A 19,205-nucleotide genomic window follows, 5' to 3' on the forward strand; every position below is an offset into this window, starting at 1 on the left:
ACCCCGGGACCCCCGCCGGCCAGCTCTCCGCCTTCCATTTGTGCCTTCCAGATACCCCCGACCTCACCCTCCCGGCCGAGAGAGAAAGCAGCACTCGGCCGAGAGAATTCAGCTGCCTCTGCTGGGCACCCTGCAGCGCAGGGCCACCCCTCAACCTGCCCAAACTCCCGACATCGTTCTTTCCAATTGCCGCGTGTGCCAAAGGCAGGCTGACCCTACACTTATCGCATCAGCAGGACCGAGCGTCGTCATCACCTCCCTGCGACCGGCACCGTGAGAATTCAGCAAGGTGCCCACGACCTCCCGTCTGCTCCCACCTACCCAAACAGCCAGCAAGTATAAGAAGCACAATGGTAAATAAAACGTGCTAATTTAAAACGCTCTTAAGTATGTAGCATAACCAGTGCTACCTGCTGTTTCAATCTGCTGGAAGAGTTTAGCAGACAGCAGGAGACGGCAAGTAAAGCTTGAGGGAAAAGCTTTCTAGACACCCAAGCTTTGGCAGAGCATCCCTCTGCTATGAAGCGCTTCTGTTTCAACATGAATGCCTCTGGCCTGAATCAAAGGGAAACAGCATGCAATGGGCTAAGTTACTTGAGAGATTTCAGCAAAGGGGAGTAAAACCCTTAATCCTGCCACATATAACGATTTCAAATGCAGTATTAGCAAACAATAGGAAATAAATAAAATGTTGTCTCATTATAAGGGCAGGATTTGTACACTTAGACTACAGCATGAATTATCACTGCATAATACAGCAATCATCAAAAACACAGAGCAATCATCAAAAACATACACAGTATGTTAGAACAGGATGGAGTTTTTTTTCTTTCTTGGAAACCCAGCATCGGTAATGAATGCACTTCTCTAGCTAGTGCATCCGAAAAGAAGATTGTACAAGGATCAGGAAGAACTACCACAAACCTCGCACCTCGTGCCTGATCTGCCTATGGAGCTCCATTTCCTACTGAGGCTGGCGTTTTCGTTGCAAATATTAATAGCAGATCCAACTAATAGCAATTTTTTTTGTTTCTATTAACGGACAACTATGAAAAATTTCATCAGCTCACTGTAGAAAATCAGCTGAATACCAATAAGGCAAAAATTGTTCATCATTACAAAGCTGGCCTGGATTTCAGTTCGCAGTTCCAAGTATTTTATATCACAGATTACAATTCATCATGAAGTCAGACACATAGCTATGATCAGCTCATTGTGGCAGAAAGGGAAAAAGAACCAAGGCTCGTCCTTGTTCGTACAGATTTTTCTCCATAAAGTAGTCAGGGAAAACCTAAAACATTTTTAATAGAAGCAATTATTCTTCTGTAAGCTTCACACATTGTCTCACCCTGTGTTCTGCCTGTTACTCATCTTTAACGATACTTGTGAAGACACAGGATTTCTGTTCTCTGAAAATTCGTTTTATTTTGCTGCTAGTCTTCTCCTAATTTACAGTCAAAAAAATCTTTTGTATGTGAAACTGCCTGCGATACATGTTGTGGGGACAAGAGTGCTGCAACAATCAGGATCTGACTCCAGGTGGGAAGGAACAAGCAGAGGGAGAGGATACAAAATTTCAGAAAACAAAGATCCTGTTTCCATGGAGACGTCCCTAGGACTAAGTTATCTTGCGACATCAGAGGCTCTTCATAAATTTGGACAGACAAAAGCCAAACACAGACAATGTTAACCGCAGTCATTTCCATATAAAAATTACTTAAGTGGCACTACTGATCTTGCTTTTTATGCAAACGGCTAAGAGGAGTTCAGCTCTCTTGCACCCTATATTGCCAAAGATTACTTTCTATGAAAGGAGATTAAAAGGAAGGCTGATGTAGGCTCCTCCATAAAAGCATCCATATGTACGAACTGGCAGCTTATGAAGCCACGTGCCTTGCACAGTCGCCAATTAGCAACGGCGGTGCAAAACCTGGCTCCTCACCAGGCTGGGATTGGAAGCCGACCATGGGCGCAGAAGCCAGAGACCAGGTCGCGCTGCAGGGCCAGCCGTCAGCGCCGCAAGGAACTGAAGTCGGTTCGAGATATTCCGCCCTCCAGACCTTTACCAAAAACGTGCTGCCTTTCAAATGAGGCACAGTCGCTGCCAGGGTACTAACTTCTAACCCACACCAACGCAAAGGTGAAAACACGCTTCAGCTCGCAGCGCAACTGCCGAGGAGAACGGCACGCATCCTTCATCTCAACTAAGGCACGGCTACTTCCAGGGATGCTACAGTAACTCCGTCAACCACCAAGTGTTTATGACTCTACATACCCTAAAATACACTCCAGCAAGTGTTTTCTGATTTTTTTTCTAAAGATAAAAAAACCAGCCGTACATATTCCAAAAGCCTGAGAGCCCTTGTAAATGTCAACACAAACTTCTGAGCATTCAGAACAGATCTGTCCCAGATCCTCAATAAAGCAAGGTGGCACCATCCTTCAAAGCAGGATGGTCGACTTCAAATGAAACCACCACAGAGCTCAAGGAACTTGAGATATATCCGTGTCTGATCCACTACAGAAAAGACAGCAGCGCTGCATAACCCATAAAAAGGGTTTACAGGCAGACAGCAGGCTGAGGAAAGAGAAGAGAATGCTGATTTCCTTCTCAAGGAAGCCTACGTTTCTGCTTAGGCAGAAATGAAAATCAAGCCCTATTCCATATAGCTTGCTTATTTCTTTTATAGAGATTTACAGGAAGAACAGCTATAGATTAAGACAGCTTGATTATACCTGCAGATAAAACCAACTGCAAACGAGGTCTTTTACTGTCATACCATCAGGCTGAAATTCTGAATGCTGAGAATCTACTCCAAGCTGAGCTCTTTTATTTGTTTTGGTTGAAAACTTCAGCTAAAGCAGCCAAACAATTTCCTCAAAACTCTTTCTCGGAAAAAAGTTATTCTGCCCATGTTAACACCCCAGCAAATTTTCTCCGAAAAGCTCTAACACAGCCTGATTTTCAGTAGGATCTGAATTTCAGCTAAGGCATGCCCTTGCCAGCTAACCACAAAATCAGCAAATATAACTCTTTGAAAGGAGGAATGCGGATTCTAATCTGCACATCCTCAGGAGAGGCTTCTTGGATTTTAGTAGCTAGGTCCTTGGAAAATTCCACCAAATACACTGTTATTTGGGGGTGAGCAGGTCCTTCCTATAAATGAACCTCTGGCCTCACATTTAGGCACCAGAGCCAAAAGCACTGAAGCTGTCGGACGACATTTCTAAGGCTCGGGCAGCCAGAAGGAAGAAGGTGACCGTTCCAAAACTGCACAATGGGAAGCACTACTCCAGAAGGCAGCAGAAGTGAAAACATTACTGAGAAAGGCAATGTGGAACTGGAGAAAGAGCGGAGGCTAGCAGGATGAGGAGCGGAGGCTAGCAGGATGAGGAGCGGAGGCTAGCAGGATGAGGAGCGGAGGCTAGCAGGATGAGGAGCGGAGGCTAGCAGGATGAGGAGCGGAGTGCTAACAGAAGTGAGGAGGGAGTTAAGGATGAGTGCCAGCAGGAGGCTAAGACTGAATCAGGATTGATTCAGCCAGAAGACTGGAGACTAAGAACTAGCGGGATAAGGCACAGAAAGGTGAAACGGAGAGGATCAAGGGCAACATACAAGAATAAATGGGGACTAGCAGGGTTAAGTGTGACAAGGAGCTAAGTCAGGAAAACCAAACGGGAGTAAGAAGCCCAGAGAGGGAAAAACAGAGCTAGGAGCGAGAAAGGAGAGGAGAAGATGATGTAAAAGCAGAGAGGAGGACGCCAGAGTGACAGCTAGAAAACTGCACAAAGGAAAAGTTAGAAAGGACTAGGGAGAATTGGGTTTTACAAAGAGGCCAGAATAAGAAATCTGAGAAGAGGAACCTGAGACCAACTAGATAAAGAGCCTGTGGCTAATATGAAGAGCCAGAGTAGAGAACATATGAGACACATACAGACTGAAGGGGAAGAAACAGAAAAGAAAATGTGTAAAGAAACAAAGAGAAGTCTTTGTTCTTGCTAAATTGTACTCTTCCTGGAGTGAAACCAGAAATTCCCCAGTTTTACCAACTCCTCCGCTATTATTTAAACACATTTGTGAAACTCACAGTCCAAGTACCCCATCTCCATGCAGCTCCTGCAATTTAGTACTGCCGTATCACTCAAAGGAGGGGAATTAGCTTGGAACGGTGCACTCTGACAGATGGCCATGTGACAACAGGCCGTCTCATAACAAAATTAAAAGAAAATGTAGTAAGCATAGCCTTGGAACTTGAACACAGAAAGCTGCTCTAAAAAAACCTCAGAAGTTGCAAAGTCAAGACAAATGCAAGGAAAAGACAAATTTAATGTAGCCCACTTCTACATATTATATGATAGACATATTATATTACATTTAATATGGACTAAATAGTATGATGATATACTATTTTTTGTACAGGACACTGCCTCTTCCATGCATGACACAGAACTGCTCTTGGGAATCAGTCATGATTGTTCAGTACATTTGTCATCTGGAGGATCCTACCGCATTTGCTGAAGTGGAGTAGAGTTAATGAGGAAGGTATATCTGAAGAAAAAGGACAATATCTTAATTTTGATACCTGTATTTAGAACACAGAAAATGCTACATACTGTATCTAGTAACGTAAGAATTCAAATTAAGCACCCCAAACTACTGGGAACATTCACTATAATTTGTTTTTTTCGTGGTATTGAAAAGGGCAGGTCACAAACCAAAACCAAATTACTGAACACAATATGAACACAAATCTATTTCGTCTCTCAAATGTACTGTAAAAAAAAAAAGTTTGTTAATGTTCATGAAACTCTTAGGCACGACAGAGATGAACATCACCGAAAATTTCACAGTTCTGCTTTTGGAACTGAGATGAAATCATATGCAGTAAGTAAAACATAGAATCAGTGAGGACAACGTATGTTCATGAGTGAGTACCCTTTCATCCTACAGGCTGAGGTTAGGGCCTGATGGAAAGAGATGTCTGTCTTTAATTAGGCAATTACTATCTTGTAAGATACATTCATAAGAGACCAAATTAAATTTACATGGACACCCTTACTTCTGGCATTTTTTTGAGTGGGTGATTTTTGCAACTTGAATAATATTTAACACCTTATTTCATGTAAAAGCAAGGATTCTCCATCTATACTCTGGTACTGGTAATAATGCACTGTGATATTAATTTCATTAAAAACATTTCTATTAGAATAAAACGTGGTGCTCCAATAGGGTGGGATTTCACAGTGAGAGATGCAATGCAGTCATTCAGAAACGAGCATCCCTACCTCAAATACAGTAACATTTGAAAAACAGCGTAAAATAGGTGGTGAAACGGGTGGGCTGCTGTGGAAGTGGGATAACAAACAGGAAGCTTGCAATTATTTGCCAGTCAAGAGTTGTAATCTGGAATCCTTAGCTGCTTGTTCTCAGACTAAGTTTTGTATGACAGGAGAAGTGAGTTACAGAGGACTGGCATAGTGGGGCATTATTCAGTCTCAGCTGGGATTTTTTTTTTACTCAAGAATAAAGTTTATCTCCATGAAAAACTTTCACTATTGCACACAAAACGCTAACTCACGCCTCCAGGCTCACAGCTGGAGATAATACCACCCAAACCATTAGCTTGTCCAGTGATGAAAATCAGACCTACTCAAGAGACTGGCTGAAATGCTTCTACAGAGGGAGAAGGAAGGTTGTGCTGCAAGTGCTCCTGACGACTCTATAACCCCCTGGCACTTGAAATCACTACTATGACTATCCATAGGAGTGTAACCCTGAAAGAGGAAACACCTTTCTGGTTACTTGTACCTTTCAACAAAGGATTTCTACTTTTTGCGATAAAAGAGTGGTCAGTTCTCATATTGCAGCCAAATTTCAATCACTGTAGCTGCAGCCCCCAAAACCAAGCTTCTCCTGCACTTTCAGGTAGATTCTTTTTCATTACAAGTTCCATCTTGTCTCAGGGCGTTAATGTACGCTGTTTATCTGATGCCATTTCTCACCATTTATATGACTGTATCTTCATAGTAGGCGAAAAACTGAGGGAATAAATTTGTGAAGCACCTTGGAATTATTTAGTGTCATATGTTTTGAATAAACATGAAATACAGTTAGCGTGTCATTTGCTCTTACCTGCATCGATGGCACATGGGTAATGGTATCGGAAGGAGCAGCCTTTGTTGTAGCAGCCTAAGGTGGCTCCCGGTTCCTGGCAATGGGAACATTTCTGAAAGGGAAACCAAGAAATGGTAATGAAGACTGCAATCATCTTTCCAAACACCTGGGAATTTTATCAACCACATTCCAGCACAAATTTCTCGAGTATCAAAATGTTAGACTGTATCTTTCCACACCATACAAATAAAGGTCTTTTGAACAGGCAACAATGCAAGCTCTTTCAAACAACAAACTTTTCAGCTGTGCTAACCAGGCAAGAGATGCCAAATGTTCAAATCAACCATTCAGAAAGAACTCAAAACATTTCTCAAATCTGTTTCACTGGCCCACGTTTCAGTACCTGACAGTGACATCAGCGTTAAAATTGGAAGAAAAGAACTTTTTTGAATCTACAGCAGCTTTAAAATGAGAATTAGCATGACAAAGAATGATTTAGAAGACACCATTAGCACAAGTAGTAATTTGGTTACAGCACTTTCATTATCACTAGTGGTCCAAGAAGATCAAGGCCAAGTCGAACATTTTTTCACAGGTGATCAAAAAAGGTTTATCTGGAGCAGGAGAAGAAGATGCTACCAAGGGAAAATACCTCACCCATCACAGAAATGGTAGATCTCCAAAAGAAATGCCTGTAGCGCTACCAGGATGCCCATACGTTTATTTTCAAAGTAGTTAAGACTCATCTGATGACCACGTTCAATTTTCACTACTTAAATCCTATTACCTCAAATGGTCGATGATGTATTTAACCATATTATCAGACAGAGATGAATGCGGCAGAACGAAAGCCACTCGCCCATTTACTTCATCCTGAATGACTTAAAGAATGACCTAAGGAAGCAGACCTATAGTGCATCTCATTCAGACAGGAATTTTATTTCTTGAACGTGTACAGTAAATGATTTTCATTAACTAATCTAAGATTCTGATGAAAGCCAATTTATGACAGGTTGGCATTTTTCCGTTCTAAACAAGCCACATCTGGTAGAATCCACTGAAGGCTAAGATACCACTACTATTTTAAAATTAAAATGCAAATTGACTGCTGGCAGAAAAAGAAAAGATGACCTACAATAACTTTTGAGTCACACTTAGGAAACACAGGAATTTTCCTTTTGCTGGTAAGCACAACCAACACAATAAGGCCTCGTCCAACTGGTACAATTCCCCTTGAATTCAGGCTATGACAAGTTGCCTTTGGTCACTGGCTGCCCACAGAGAGATGACGACATGCTCTAAAAACTCTTTTCCTATTGGAAAAGCTCATGTCAAACTACACGTTGCTCTACTAACACCATCAGTAAGCTACACCTGTACTGCACACAGAACAGATGTGCTCCAACCAGCAGCACACCTGGCACTGGACAAAAGCACGTGGTTTTCTGTTACCGTACGGGGAGGCTCATGTGCCAAGACGGCCACATCAGCCAGACCTCACTGCTTCACATCCCGGTTAACAGACACGTTGCAGTGGAGGTCTGCAGAAAAGATGTGGCCAAACAGAAGTTCCTCTCTCTGCATAGTAAACAGGGTTTTGATTACAGTATTTCAAAAACCACTGAGAATATCTGACAGTTATTGCTCTTCCTACTATTCGGTGCTATGCAGAGATGACTATAGTTTGTATTTAAGTGACTGAATGAGGATGAAAGCAAAACTAGCTCCAGCCATAAACCAGGTGGCCCCCTTCAAATCAAAGCAGATGCAACTAACAGAAAAGCTTGTGAGACGTCAATTCTCATGACATCTACAACTGCAGTCTTGAATACTACCTTCTCTTTTCAGTTATGCCAAAGCATCCCGAGCCTGATCTTCAGTGCTCCCTATTAAATTGTGTCTATCTTCGAAGCAGCGAACGTGTATCGTGACAAACTATTGCGGTATTTATACGATGCAAGGAAAGTGTCCCCAAGGCCTAGAACAGACACTCAAGCAGCTTATTTTTGCCTGTCAGAACACAAATACTAGTTTCCAAAGAGAAAAAAAAAAAAAATCTAGCCCAATATCTAAAGGCACACCAAAACATAAGGACCTCTGGCCAAACTGCACTGTAATTCACTCTCTCATGGGACTAAAACCAAGTTTCATGTATAGAAAATGTCTTTTCCTGGCTAAGAAGTCAACCCTAGAAGAATATTATGTACTGGCAATAGTCCCAGATTCACCTATGCCAAGTAGTCACAAAGTGCAGCTCGAGGAGTTCTGAACCAGAGCTCTTTACCTTTATGCTTTATGCTGGCTTTTAGATGTGGCTGACTGAGATTAATTATTTTAACAGGACAGAACCCAAACTGACTATTCTTTTTGAACACAGATATGAATTTCTAGTTTTGTTCCTCAGAGGCATTCTGTCCTCCCCACTTTATCTTGTCTTTGAAGCACCATCACACTGTTGCAACAGAAGCGGTCATTCTTCCCTGGAACACTGTGTCCCGTACAGAGCAGTCAGTAAGAGCCTAAGAATTACAGCAACAGAGATTAAACTGCAGCTGTGTAAAAGATTTCTTAACACTAAGAAGACATGTCTTAAAAGAGCGTGCTGTGCGATGCAACTGAAAACAAGACGACCCCTAGCAAAATTTTTGATACTTTTCCAGACTAAATTTAGTCTTTGAACTTATTCTTTGCTGTACCTAGCATGTTCATCTTGCTGTTCTGAAACACGACAGGCATTTTGACAAATTTTAAGTGTGCCTGTAGTGCTCACCTGAGAATGGGTCCCGAAGACTTTCAAATCGGTTGCAGTTAGGACCGATTACACAGGAGAAGTGGGCAGTTAAGATGCCAGAGCAGGAGCATCAAGCCTTCATTCCCCCTTTTTTCAGTCCGCCAGACCAAGTAGATTATTAGCAAGGTTAGCTGCAGCTACGCCCACAACAGCAATTACCCAGTGGACCACTACACCATTGACTGCTCAAGGCGGAGATCATCTGCTGCTGCTGGCTCCCCTGCTGCTGAACAAGTCTCCATTCTGGCAGATGCTTCTGCTTTTCACAAGCCACTGACAGTCTAATGGCCCCATTTCTTCTACCTCCTGGGACCCCCGACCATCTGCTTCTTTCAGGGGAAGCTGGGGGAACCACATACACGATAACTCCTCTTTTCTTTCGAGTTCTTCCTTGACGCACCACAGAGTGACTGAACAAAGCAGACACCCTGCAAAGCTGTGTGGCTCTAAAACAACTCACTTAATCTTTGAAAGAGACTATCATCATGCAATGCCACGTGGTTTCCAAATATATCCAGGTGTTTCTAGAAAGACAGAATAAAATGATTAAAAAATTTCTGGATCGTCTGGGTCTTCTTCTGCAAGACATCCCTTCTGCGCCTTAAAAGATTTAAAGATGCATAGTTCCTGCTGGTATTTTTTGTGGTTATCTTACGTATTTATGTTTCAAAACCAAAAGAAAAGATGTACACTACAATTAGGAAACATTCTAAAACCAAACTAAAACCATCACGGCACTTCATACAGGAAATGTGTGAGCTGGGACAATGACCACTAATCGCTCTCTTTGGTCCATGTGCAAATTCTCCCCCCAACTCCACCATCCTGCAGCCATTCACCAGCAGATGGTAGCAGCCTGCTTGTCACTTGTAAAGGAATTATAGCATTCTTCGCCAGGGAAACAGCACTCAGGCTCTCATGGGAAGAGAAATTCCTTTTGCTCAGTAAGCAGCCTGCTTAACCTCCCCTGCTTGAAAGAGCTGAAGGCTGGTACTTGGAGCGTGCTCCCAATGGGAGGTGCCAACGGATAGTAATCATTGCCAGGCATCTAATCAACTCCTGGCTTAAATTAAAAAAGGAAAAAAAAGAGGAGGAAAAGAAAAAAAAAAAAAGAGAAAGACCACACAGCGAAGATTGATTCAGAGGTCCTATCTCCACAATTCATCTCTGGCCACAAGGCACATATATCTCACTTAGAATAGGCTGGAGAGATTGAAAAGTGCCATTTAGAAGAGACACTCCATCCCTTGAACTAAATTATCAATAGTATTAAAGCCAGATACATTGGCTCTACCTCTCCATGCTATTAGCAGCCCATTTCTTCCTCGCTACAGCTCATCATTCTCTGTCTACCAAAATGAAGTAACACCCGACCTGGAAGTGTGAACAGTTGGGGGACAGCTACCACAGCGGCAGCAGAGCTGCTCTGATTCACTCAAAATACTAAACCATCCACTACCTAGACTTCTTTTGCTTTAAGGTTTGGTTTTTTTCCTTCTAATTTGTATTCCTTCATTACTACAAGAGTAAACTCCTCTGAGAGCAGACTGCTCTAAATGTAAAAAACAGGGGTGTGGGTTTTGGGTCCCTTTTTTTGCCTCCCTCAAATTTGTACCCAACTCCACACAGGTGTTGGGACATAAACACGTCCTGAGCTACCTACCTTCCTCCTCCCAACCAAGCACAAGCTCTTCGGCTTGTGAAAAGAAGTGCCCCAAGCTGTTCACGTAAAACATACACCTTCACTTTTCTCTTTGGCTCTGCACTGGGAGAGATAATCATGTCTTTGTCTGGGAGTACGGGAATCCTACGGTGGCCAGGGTTTTGCCGGTGGGAAGACGGGAGCCCCCAGACCAGCCCTTCCAACATATTCCGGGCAGCACCAGGAACAGTTACTTAGAAGCAGAAATTAATTGCTTCTGCCTAACACTAATATATGGCGTTTTCAGATGATTCCTCCGCTATCTTTCTTGTGGAACGATTCCCAAGGCAGTTTAAGCAAGGGATGCAAGCGTATCATGTTTTCTACTGTCTATAATCCAAAGAGTCTTTGGTTGCTGATCGGTTGCTTCTTCCAGTTTGCTCACCCACGCCCCCCACTCAGGTCTCATTCCACCTTCCTCTCCTCCAAGCCCCAGTTTTTCCTTTGCACTCTGTTTTCTTCCCTTTTCCTTTCCTTTGCTTTCTAGGCATCTCCTTGGTTTTCCTTTTCTTGCACACCAGTAATCAAGAATGCACAACCAGAATAAAATGGAAAGCAACAACTGAAGGGTACTAAAAAAGAAAAACAAGCAAAAAATTAAATACATGCGGCATTAATTATACAGGTACAAGTCTCCACTTTACATGTTACATGCATTTTTTCATACTCTCTTCTTCGTCTGTTTAAATTATAATCTTTTAGGAAAATAATTGCTTCTGTATAATTGCGCTGCACAAATGCAGATGTAAGATAATGAGGATTTCAGAGTCAGCTGCAATATTAGGAAGGAGGGCCTTCTGACTATTTCTGATTAAACAGTTGGCAGGCTAGGCAGAGGCTCAGGTTTAATATCCAGGCGAAAGGGCAACAGAAGCAGCAGGCAGCCCCAGTCTCTTTCCTGGAAAGCAGGATGCAGAGAGACGACTGACTTCAACAAGCTACAAGGAAAACTAAAAAAAAAAACCAAAAAAATCACCCCAAACCAAACAAAAGACCCCAAAACCTAAAAAAAAAAATAAATAATTTTTACTGTTTGCTATAGGAGAAAGGAGTAAGTGATTTTGGAAGACTGCTGCAAAAAGGGATTGAGATGAAAAAAGGGCAGGGCGGGCAGACATTTTTAGGAAATGGAAGAGGAAAAACAGCACTTTCATTCTGATGTGCAGATACTGGTTAATGAAAAAAATCTGCCTAAGTGAATGGGGCTAGAGGTAACAACCAGTACTGAAGGATACAGAATTAGTAGTTTCCATTTCCTGCCAAACAATTTAAGTTCTCCAAAAACCAAGCACAGAATATCAGAAAAATGAACACCACAATTAAAAAGATAAAAATCCTTTAAACTTGCATTATTAAAAGGTATCTCTCGCCAACGATGACATACTCCTGTAGCAAGCAAATCAAGTAATAATAAAGGAAAATAGTCACTGAAGTAAAATTGGGCAGTTATCTTGAAGTCAAGAAACTAAGGACAATTTTAGATCCAAGATTTCAGCACACAGACAAATCAATGATCTGGAAGATGCTATACTAATAAAGCTGCATCAGGAAACACAGTAAAAAGTCAGAACCGCAGTGCCGCACGGGCTGCTGAAGCACAAAGGGAAGCTGCAGCTCAAAATGGATGGCACGAAAAAAAGCCCAGAAGAAATACAAGAACTGAAAAATGTCTTAAAAAAAGGGAAATCCTATTCAGTACATACAAAACTGATTAAAAGTACAACAGAAGCACTTGAAATGAAGAACAGAGCATTCTATTTCCCTTAACTTGAAGGAAAAAGAGAAAGTAACAAGAACAGAAATAAATGGTTAGTTTTGACAAGGAATGGTTTGCCAGCAAGAATTTCTAAGGTCCTACGCAGACATCTAAGCTATTCCGCTGTACTTATAAAGACTGTCAAAAAGCAGGGTGAACAATAAGGTGCGAAAACTTATGAAATTTGTAAAATTATCCAAGGCAGTCAGATCTCAAACTGATGGTAAAGAGCTGCAAAAACATCTCACAATCCTGGATAACTATATGACAAAATGGAGATGAAAATTAATGTTGTTAAGTGCAAAGTGATATACATGGGGAAAATATTTTCACCTATGCATATACCTGATCATAGACTCTAACTTTTACTACTCATGGGAAGGTATTCGTAGTCATCCTGGACAGAAACATCATGCAGTCCCTACAACCACAAAAAAAAGACAGCCAGAACGTTAGAAGTTATTAGGGAAAGAGGGAAAGAAATCAATACTGAAACTCAAATCTTCATTATGTCTATCTGTTACTCTTGCAGTATCCTGACATCTTAATATTGTGTGTCGTTCTGGTCACCCTATTAATAAAGGAATACAACAGATCAGAAAAAAAAAAATAAAAATAGACAGACCACAGAGGTAACTAGGAACGTAAAGAGCTTCCATATGAGAAAAGACTAAGTATTTTGGAAAAGAGGCAACCGAAGGGGGATCGAGACCTACAAAATCAAATATGGTGTACACAAGGGAATGACCCTTAGCCATTTCCAAGAAGGATGAGCAAATAACTGGTTTGAATTTAAAATAAAACCACTTTTTTTTTCACCCAGCAAATAATTAAAACTATGAAAGTCATTGCCAAAGAACGCTGCACTGGCCAGAAGTGAGCGGAGTAGGTAAATTCATCAAGGATAGGTATGCCACTGCCTGTTAAACACAGCGACGCGAAAGAGACTACTCCAAAGCTGTGACTGCTGAAAGTAGGAGAAAATATGCAAGTAGCACCCCGTACGCGCCTTGTTTGCTACGCACCTCGGAAGGTAACCGCTCCTGGCAGTCGCTGGAGACAGGACACCACCACAAAACATACTTTCGCACCTGCCTGGAATGGCAGCTCTTCTGTAGACCAAGAGATTTCATTGTGAAATTCCACAATGAACAACAAAAACCCCCCATGATTATTAAAAAGAATGTAGGCACCCAGAAATTATAATGCTAGGTTACAAGTTTTTAAGACTCTTCAGTCCTACCTCCATAACAGGAAGGCTGAGCTAAGCTGTAACACTATATAAAAGGTTTGAAATTTGATCTAAGCGATAAATTCATGTTCACTACTCCTTACAAGTCTAAGTGTTTCATTCACGCGGTGGAGTGATCAAAGGCTTAAGTGTGCATGAACATACTCCAGGAGATGAGACTGGTGAAAAGCTGAGAAAGTCATGGAGGAGGACGAACCCTCCCCGCCTCTCAAACAATGGAAGGAGAAAAAAAGAACCAAATGAAATAAGGACCAAGCATAACTGAACCAGAATAGATACTTCAACAGTAAACTGATGGTTAACTAAAACAGATTTAGCAAAATTAACAAAAAATAGTAATTTCAATAGGTAATGAAAAAGCATGTTTGATTTGAAATTAAGCAGGCTAAGTACACACGTTTGTAGCCATTTCGTATTTTAAAAGGAATATTAAAATAATACATAGACTACCAAGTCCAAGATGACAAGAAATGCACAGAACTTGTTTCCTTTGATGACAAAGAGCCACCCTGAATGAGAGAAACATTTCAGACAACCACTTATAAGTATAGGGATTTGAATTTGCTAAAGTATGCAAGTCTAGCAGAAAAAAATTATACAGTTTATGTTATCTTGGCTATTCATTTGGGGAATTAAGCGTGCAACAATAAGTGCAATTTAGTTACAAAAAGGTCTGAAAGATAGAAGAGCAGACTTAAAAGAGGAAAAAGGCATTCAAATTTTCAAGCAGTGATTATGTGATAAGGACATACAGAGTTGTGGGAACAGCATAATCAGCAAGAGAGCATTTACTCCAGTTGGATTTTCTGGCAGTACTAGATTTCTTTCCTGACCATCTTGGGTACTGATTACGGGAAATATCCAAATATACGGTGCATTTCTATTTAGCGCAAGGTCTACCGAGTGCAGTATGAAACAACAGCATGAGGTTCCCTTAAAACAAAGCAACATCACCACCATAAGGGAAGCATTATTGGATAAATTAAATAACGACCAAAACCTCTCCCCTGTAAAGGAATACCTTTGAATTTCAATGACTGAAGTGACATAAAAAAGGAAAGAACTGACATAAGCAAGAAAATGCAATAAACTCAAGGAATTTGTTTTCAAGAGGCAAACTGTATGACCGAACCAGTTTTTCTCTAGTCAAAGAAAAAAAAAAAAAAAAAAAAAAAAAAAAGAGAGAGATGATGCTTAGTATTTACTAAAAGGCTCAAAGAAAAAAAAAAGGTCTAGTTCACTGAGTATACAATCACTATGTTATTCGTGTCTGTGGATTCAACAGAAACAAAACCTTTGTAAAGGCTTAAAAATAAGGAAATGCTTTTGAACAAGGCAAACTGTAAACGGAAAAGATTTTGACAAGGTATTAAATACCAATGCAACCTGGCAGGAAAAAGGGTGCAGCGCAAATCCACCCCTGCCAACAACTCAAAGACTTGTAACATTGGACAGAAATAAACCGTTTGTCATTATTTGTAATAATCTGTGCGAGCCCTTGTCATAAACAGAGCCCCACTGTGCAAGACACTTTGGTAATACAGAACAAAGCGTCGGTGGATGCAAGGGGCTGAAATAGGAATGGGGAGAGCGAGCCGGCAGCGTTGGGCAGAGTCCATCCCAGCAGCAGGCTGAGCATATCCAATTGTTCAGCAGAAATCCCGGACAAGAAGGGCTTTGAAGAAACGCGTGAAGGAAAACAAAGGTAAACACGCAGTGTTTTGGAAGTGAGGCACTTCATTTAGGAAATTATAAAATTAGCCAGGATGCCCTGACTGGAAGAAGATTGTAAGTTCTTGAAACTGAAAGAAGAAAAAGAAGCAGGATGAAGGCAGGTAAAATAATGACGAGTAACTTATGTTTGAGGCATAAGAAAAGACAGAGGAAGTCAGCAGATGAATGTGAAAGAAGTAGGTATGCGAAAATGATAGCCTAGGAAAAAAAAATATTTTGTAACAGTATTCCAAATGGTTGTTTACTCATTAATAAGAATACAAATTCTTAAATTACGGTCTAAAGAGCCGCTCCTATTATTGTGCAGTCAAAATATATTCCACTGCAAGAAAGGATAGGTGAAAAGGGTACAATGCTCATCTTACTGGAAGATGAAGAACTTGTCTCTCTAGAAAAAGGGCAGCAAATAAAATTATTACTCAATGCTGTTAAAGAGAGAACAACGAGAAGATGACAGCTCCTCCAGAAGGCCGCTGGAGCAGTGGTTGGTGGCAGAGCCGTAAGGAGGAGCAGCAAAGTCCAGACAAGTATTCCCAAGGTCACTGGGGGCTGCTGCTACCACCCAGGAAAAGCAGCCAAAGACGAGGAACAACAGCAGGTAAAACGGATCCAAGCGAAGGGGTAAAGGTGCAGTGCTTGTGGAAGAAGAAACGCCCGTGAGTCAGTACGTCTCTCTTTAACGATAAGCTGTCAAGTAACACATCAGTGGGGAAAAAATAAATTAAAAAAAATTGAAAACACAAGTTCATGAACTACAGCAATCAATCACAGTTGAGGAAGACTGAACAAATTAGTAACACACATTGATGAAGTGACCTTAGGTACCGAGGAGGTGCTGTATGCAAAATAATGTTTGCTGGCCAAAAATCTGAATGGGCTGAAAGAGGAATATGTTATTTCACTATTCAATAATCACCAGGAAAAAACCCTACAGACCATAATGACATAGGTGCTGCTTAAACTGCCCATTACAATAATAGCTACTTTTCATGAATTCTAAAGCGAGTTTCTTAAAAAAAAAAAAATATCGAGGGTCAATAGGCTTGCCAGAGACACACGAGACAGGAAAACTTTGGACGAGCTAGCAGCAGTTTAGAAGCAGGAGCAGCAAATATAAATAGCAGCAGAAGGCCAAGGCCGGATGGCATTCCAGCGGGATGTTACAAAGCAGCTGAGGCAGTGCCAGCAGTTTCCTTAAAGGACAGACTTGATGTTGTTCTCCTGGGGAAAGAACTTCCTCCGTCTAAGGAGCAAGGAGCTGTGTGGCTCTTCCCAGATCTGAAGGGGGGAAAAAAACCTACTGAAGATCTTTTGGGCTCAGAACATTGCTGAATCGTGGTAAAGGCAAGAATATCATCTAACTATTTGCAAGCCATATCTTCAGTTTTTATAAATCTACATCAAGCTATACTATGGTAAAAAGGACTGGTATGAGCCATAGACTACTAAAAATAAGTCACTGTGCAAGATCAAAGAGGAATTTCAATTTTTTTCACTTGAGGCAGAAATGGAAGGATACAGGCATTTTTGTTTTGTTATTCATTTATTTTACACAGGCACACCCTCTTCTCACTTCTTCTTCCTCATCTTCTGAAGGCTCTAGCCCAAGTGTCTTCTTTGTTAGACAGCTTCAGAGACTCGGAACGGAAAATTCTTCTTTTGGCATTACCCTTGAAGCTATTTGTCCAGAAAACTGAATTTATTGGTAACTATTCAAAATTCCTGTTCCCCAGGAACTGCCTCTGCAGATTTCTGCTTAGAGGAATAGTACCACGCGGCATCACTAAAGAATCCTTATTCTCCCCAGTGATAATGTGTGACACTTCAAAGGAGGAATAATTAAATTTAAGTATAGGACTTAAGACTGCATTAAAACCTTGTAAAATAGTTTTATGTACCTAGAAAAATTCCAATACCCATATAATAATCTAGCCTAAACAATTTCCTAAAATTAACATCTCAAAAAAATTGTTGGTCTTCTGGAAAGCATTGGTTATGCATTGAGTCAACCCTGAAATTTCAGCAATTAAATTCAACTTGAAGAGTTATTCCCCCAGAAAACTCTTAACGAGTAAATATAATAATGAATTTACCTACGGTATCAGTATACTCAAGTTAGGATCTCCAGGATTTTAACTTTCTACAAGAAAAGACAAAGCTAACATCAGATAAACACATAACAAAACATTTTTATTATCTTCTCTGGACCTGACTCTGAATCATAGCTGAACAAACTTTAAACCTGGCTTCCTCCAATTACCTCTATGCAACTAAAACATGCAACCTTGTATCAGCTCTCTCACCTTCCAATTTAATTAAGAACATCTGACAATTTAAACACATACCGTACTTTCCATTCTCAAAGCACCCTACAAATTTGTCTTAATGGTCACAGAGTAAGTGGGTTTAAAGCCTACTTTACAGAATAATAAACCGACTTGTCAAAGGCCACGTAGGGAATTTCTGACAGCGCAGGCACAAAGTCTGACAAGTTCTGAGCTCTCAAACCTGAGCTCAAGTACATGAAGTTGCCTTTCCCTCCCACCGCCCCCCCCTTTGTCCCCCTCCCCTTCCAAGTCTCACATTATTCAGCAGCAGTGTCCTGTAGAGAAAGTCCCCACTTCAGAGATACGTGCCAGGACACCCTCCTCCTTTTTCCCCTCCCTTAGTAGCAAGTCTTTTATGAAGCTGGACAGTCTCCTTTAATCATCAATAACTTTCTGAAACTTAGCAAGCGTGAGTTCTCAGTAAGAATAAAGGAGTCAGAGGTGCAAGAAAAGCTGCGATTAACAGCAGTATAGTACAAAGTACCAACAAACCCATGGTTTGCAAAGTAAGTCATGAGAAAAAAGACAAACATACAGCAGAGTTAGAAGTAAGGGACCTAAGCATAAATCAAAAGAAAACATGCAAGGAGCCAGAAACAAAAAAAAAGTCACTAGTAAGTGAACACTGCACAACCAGTTGTTAACATCAACCTTTACTATTTTCTCAGACAGAAGGAAAGCTTAGACACAGCCAACAATTATCTGGTTGAGATAAGACCTAAGCGTATTTATGCTACAATCAGTCGTGCAACCAGACCGGAGGAAGACATACGCAATCGGTTTTTACCACTGGTCGCTCAGGGACCGGCGAGCGGCGCAGTGGCAGCACGCAGAGCCCTGGGCCGGCCTTGTGCCTTGAGTAGGGTTGGTATTTCACACTAAGTCCTACGCTGTTACGTCTTCTCTTACCACCAGTTCAGCAAGGCTGAAGACAACTTAAGTAGATCTACATGATTAAAGTCACGCCCTGAGCACTCTTAGAATTTCTCAAAAGAAACTGCAGCTGGTTTAGTCCTTTTAACTGAAGAGAAATGCCTGCTTTAGGTTACTCCGGCTGGCAAATCAGGCTAGGGAAGAGGAGGGAGCATCCAGTCCCCAGTGCTTCTACATCATGGAATACTACTAATGAAGGAAAACCCTCACCTTTTCATATATGTCTAGACAGCTAGATGGTTGCAAACGACATCAGTAATAAACGCTGCAAAGCTATATACATCTGAGAACCATCTTAGACAAATTTAAAGCGTACCATTTAATGAAATGCTAGTTTGTGTAATTTTTAACACCACTCTGGAAAGATCTTCTATCTGAAGTCATGGTCTTGACAGTCCACTGCCAGACTGTTTTAAGACACCAACTGGTACTCGCACAACCTGCTGCCCCCTCCTATCCCCAGCTGGGGCCTTTCCCTCTATCAGTACTGACACAAAGAGTCAAGAAATCTTGTCCAGCCAAAAATTTAGTTGATAAAAATGGGGGGCAGGAGGAGGGGCAGAGTTTGCTGGTCAGATCAGCTACCTGACTTGGT

The 19,205-nt window shown here is 41.3% G+C and overlaps 1 protein-coding gene across 1 annotated transcript in view; it reads right to left on the minus strand.

The window, feature by feature from the left end:
• TCF20 (transcription factor 20 (AR1)) overlaps window positions 1-19,205 on the minus strand; it is a 44,054-nt gene that overhangs the window by 8,651 nt on the left and 16,198 nt on the right. Inside the window, exon 2 of the mRNA XM_009700327.1 lies at window positions 6,134-6,227. Coding sequence (XP_009698629.1) covers window positions 6,134-6,227 — 94 coding nt within the window. The remainder of the gene's footprint in view (window positions 1-6,133; window positions 6,228-19,205) is intronic.

The sequence above is a fragment of the Cariama cristata genome, unplaced genomic scaffold (genome assembly GCF_000690535.1).
Source record: "Cariama cristata isolate BGI_N322 unplaced genomic scaffold, ASM69053v1 scaffold9475, whole genome shotgun sequence".
NCBI classification, from domain to species: Eukaryota; Metazoa; Chordata; class Aves; order Cariamiformes; family Cariamidae; genus Cariama; species Cariama cristata.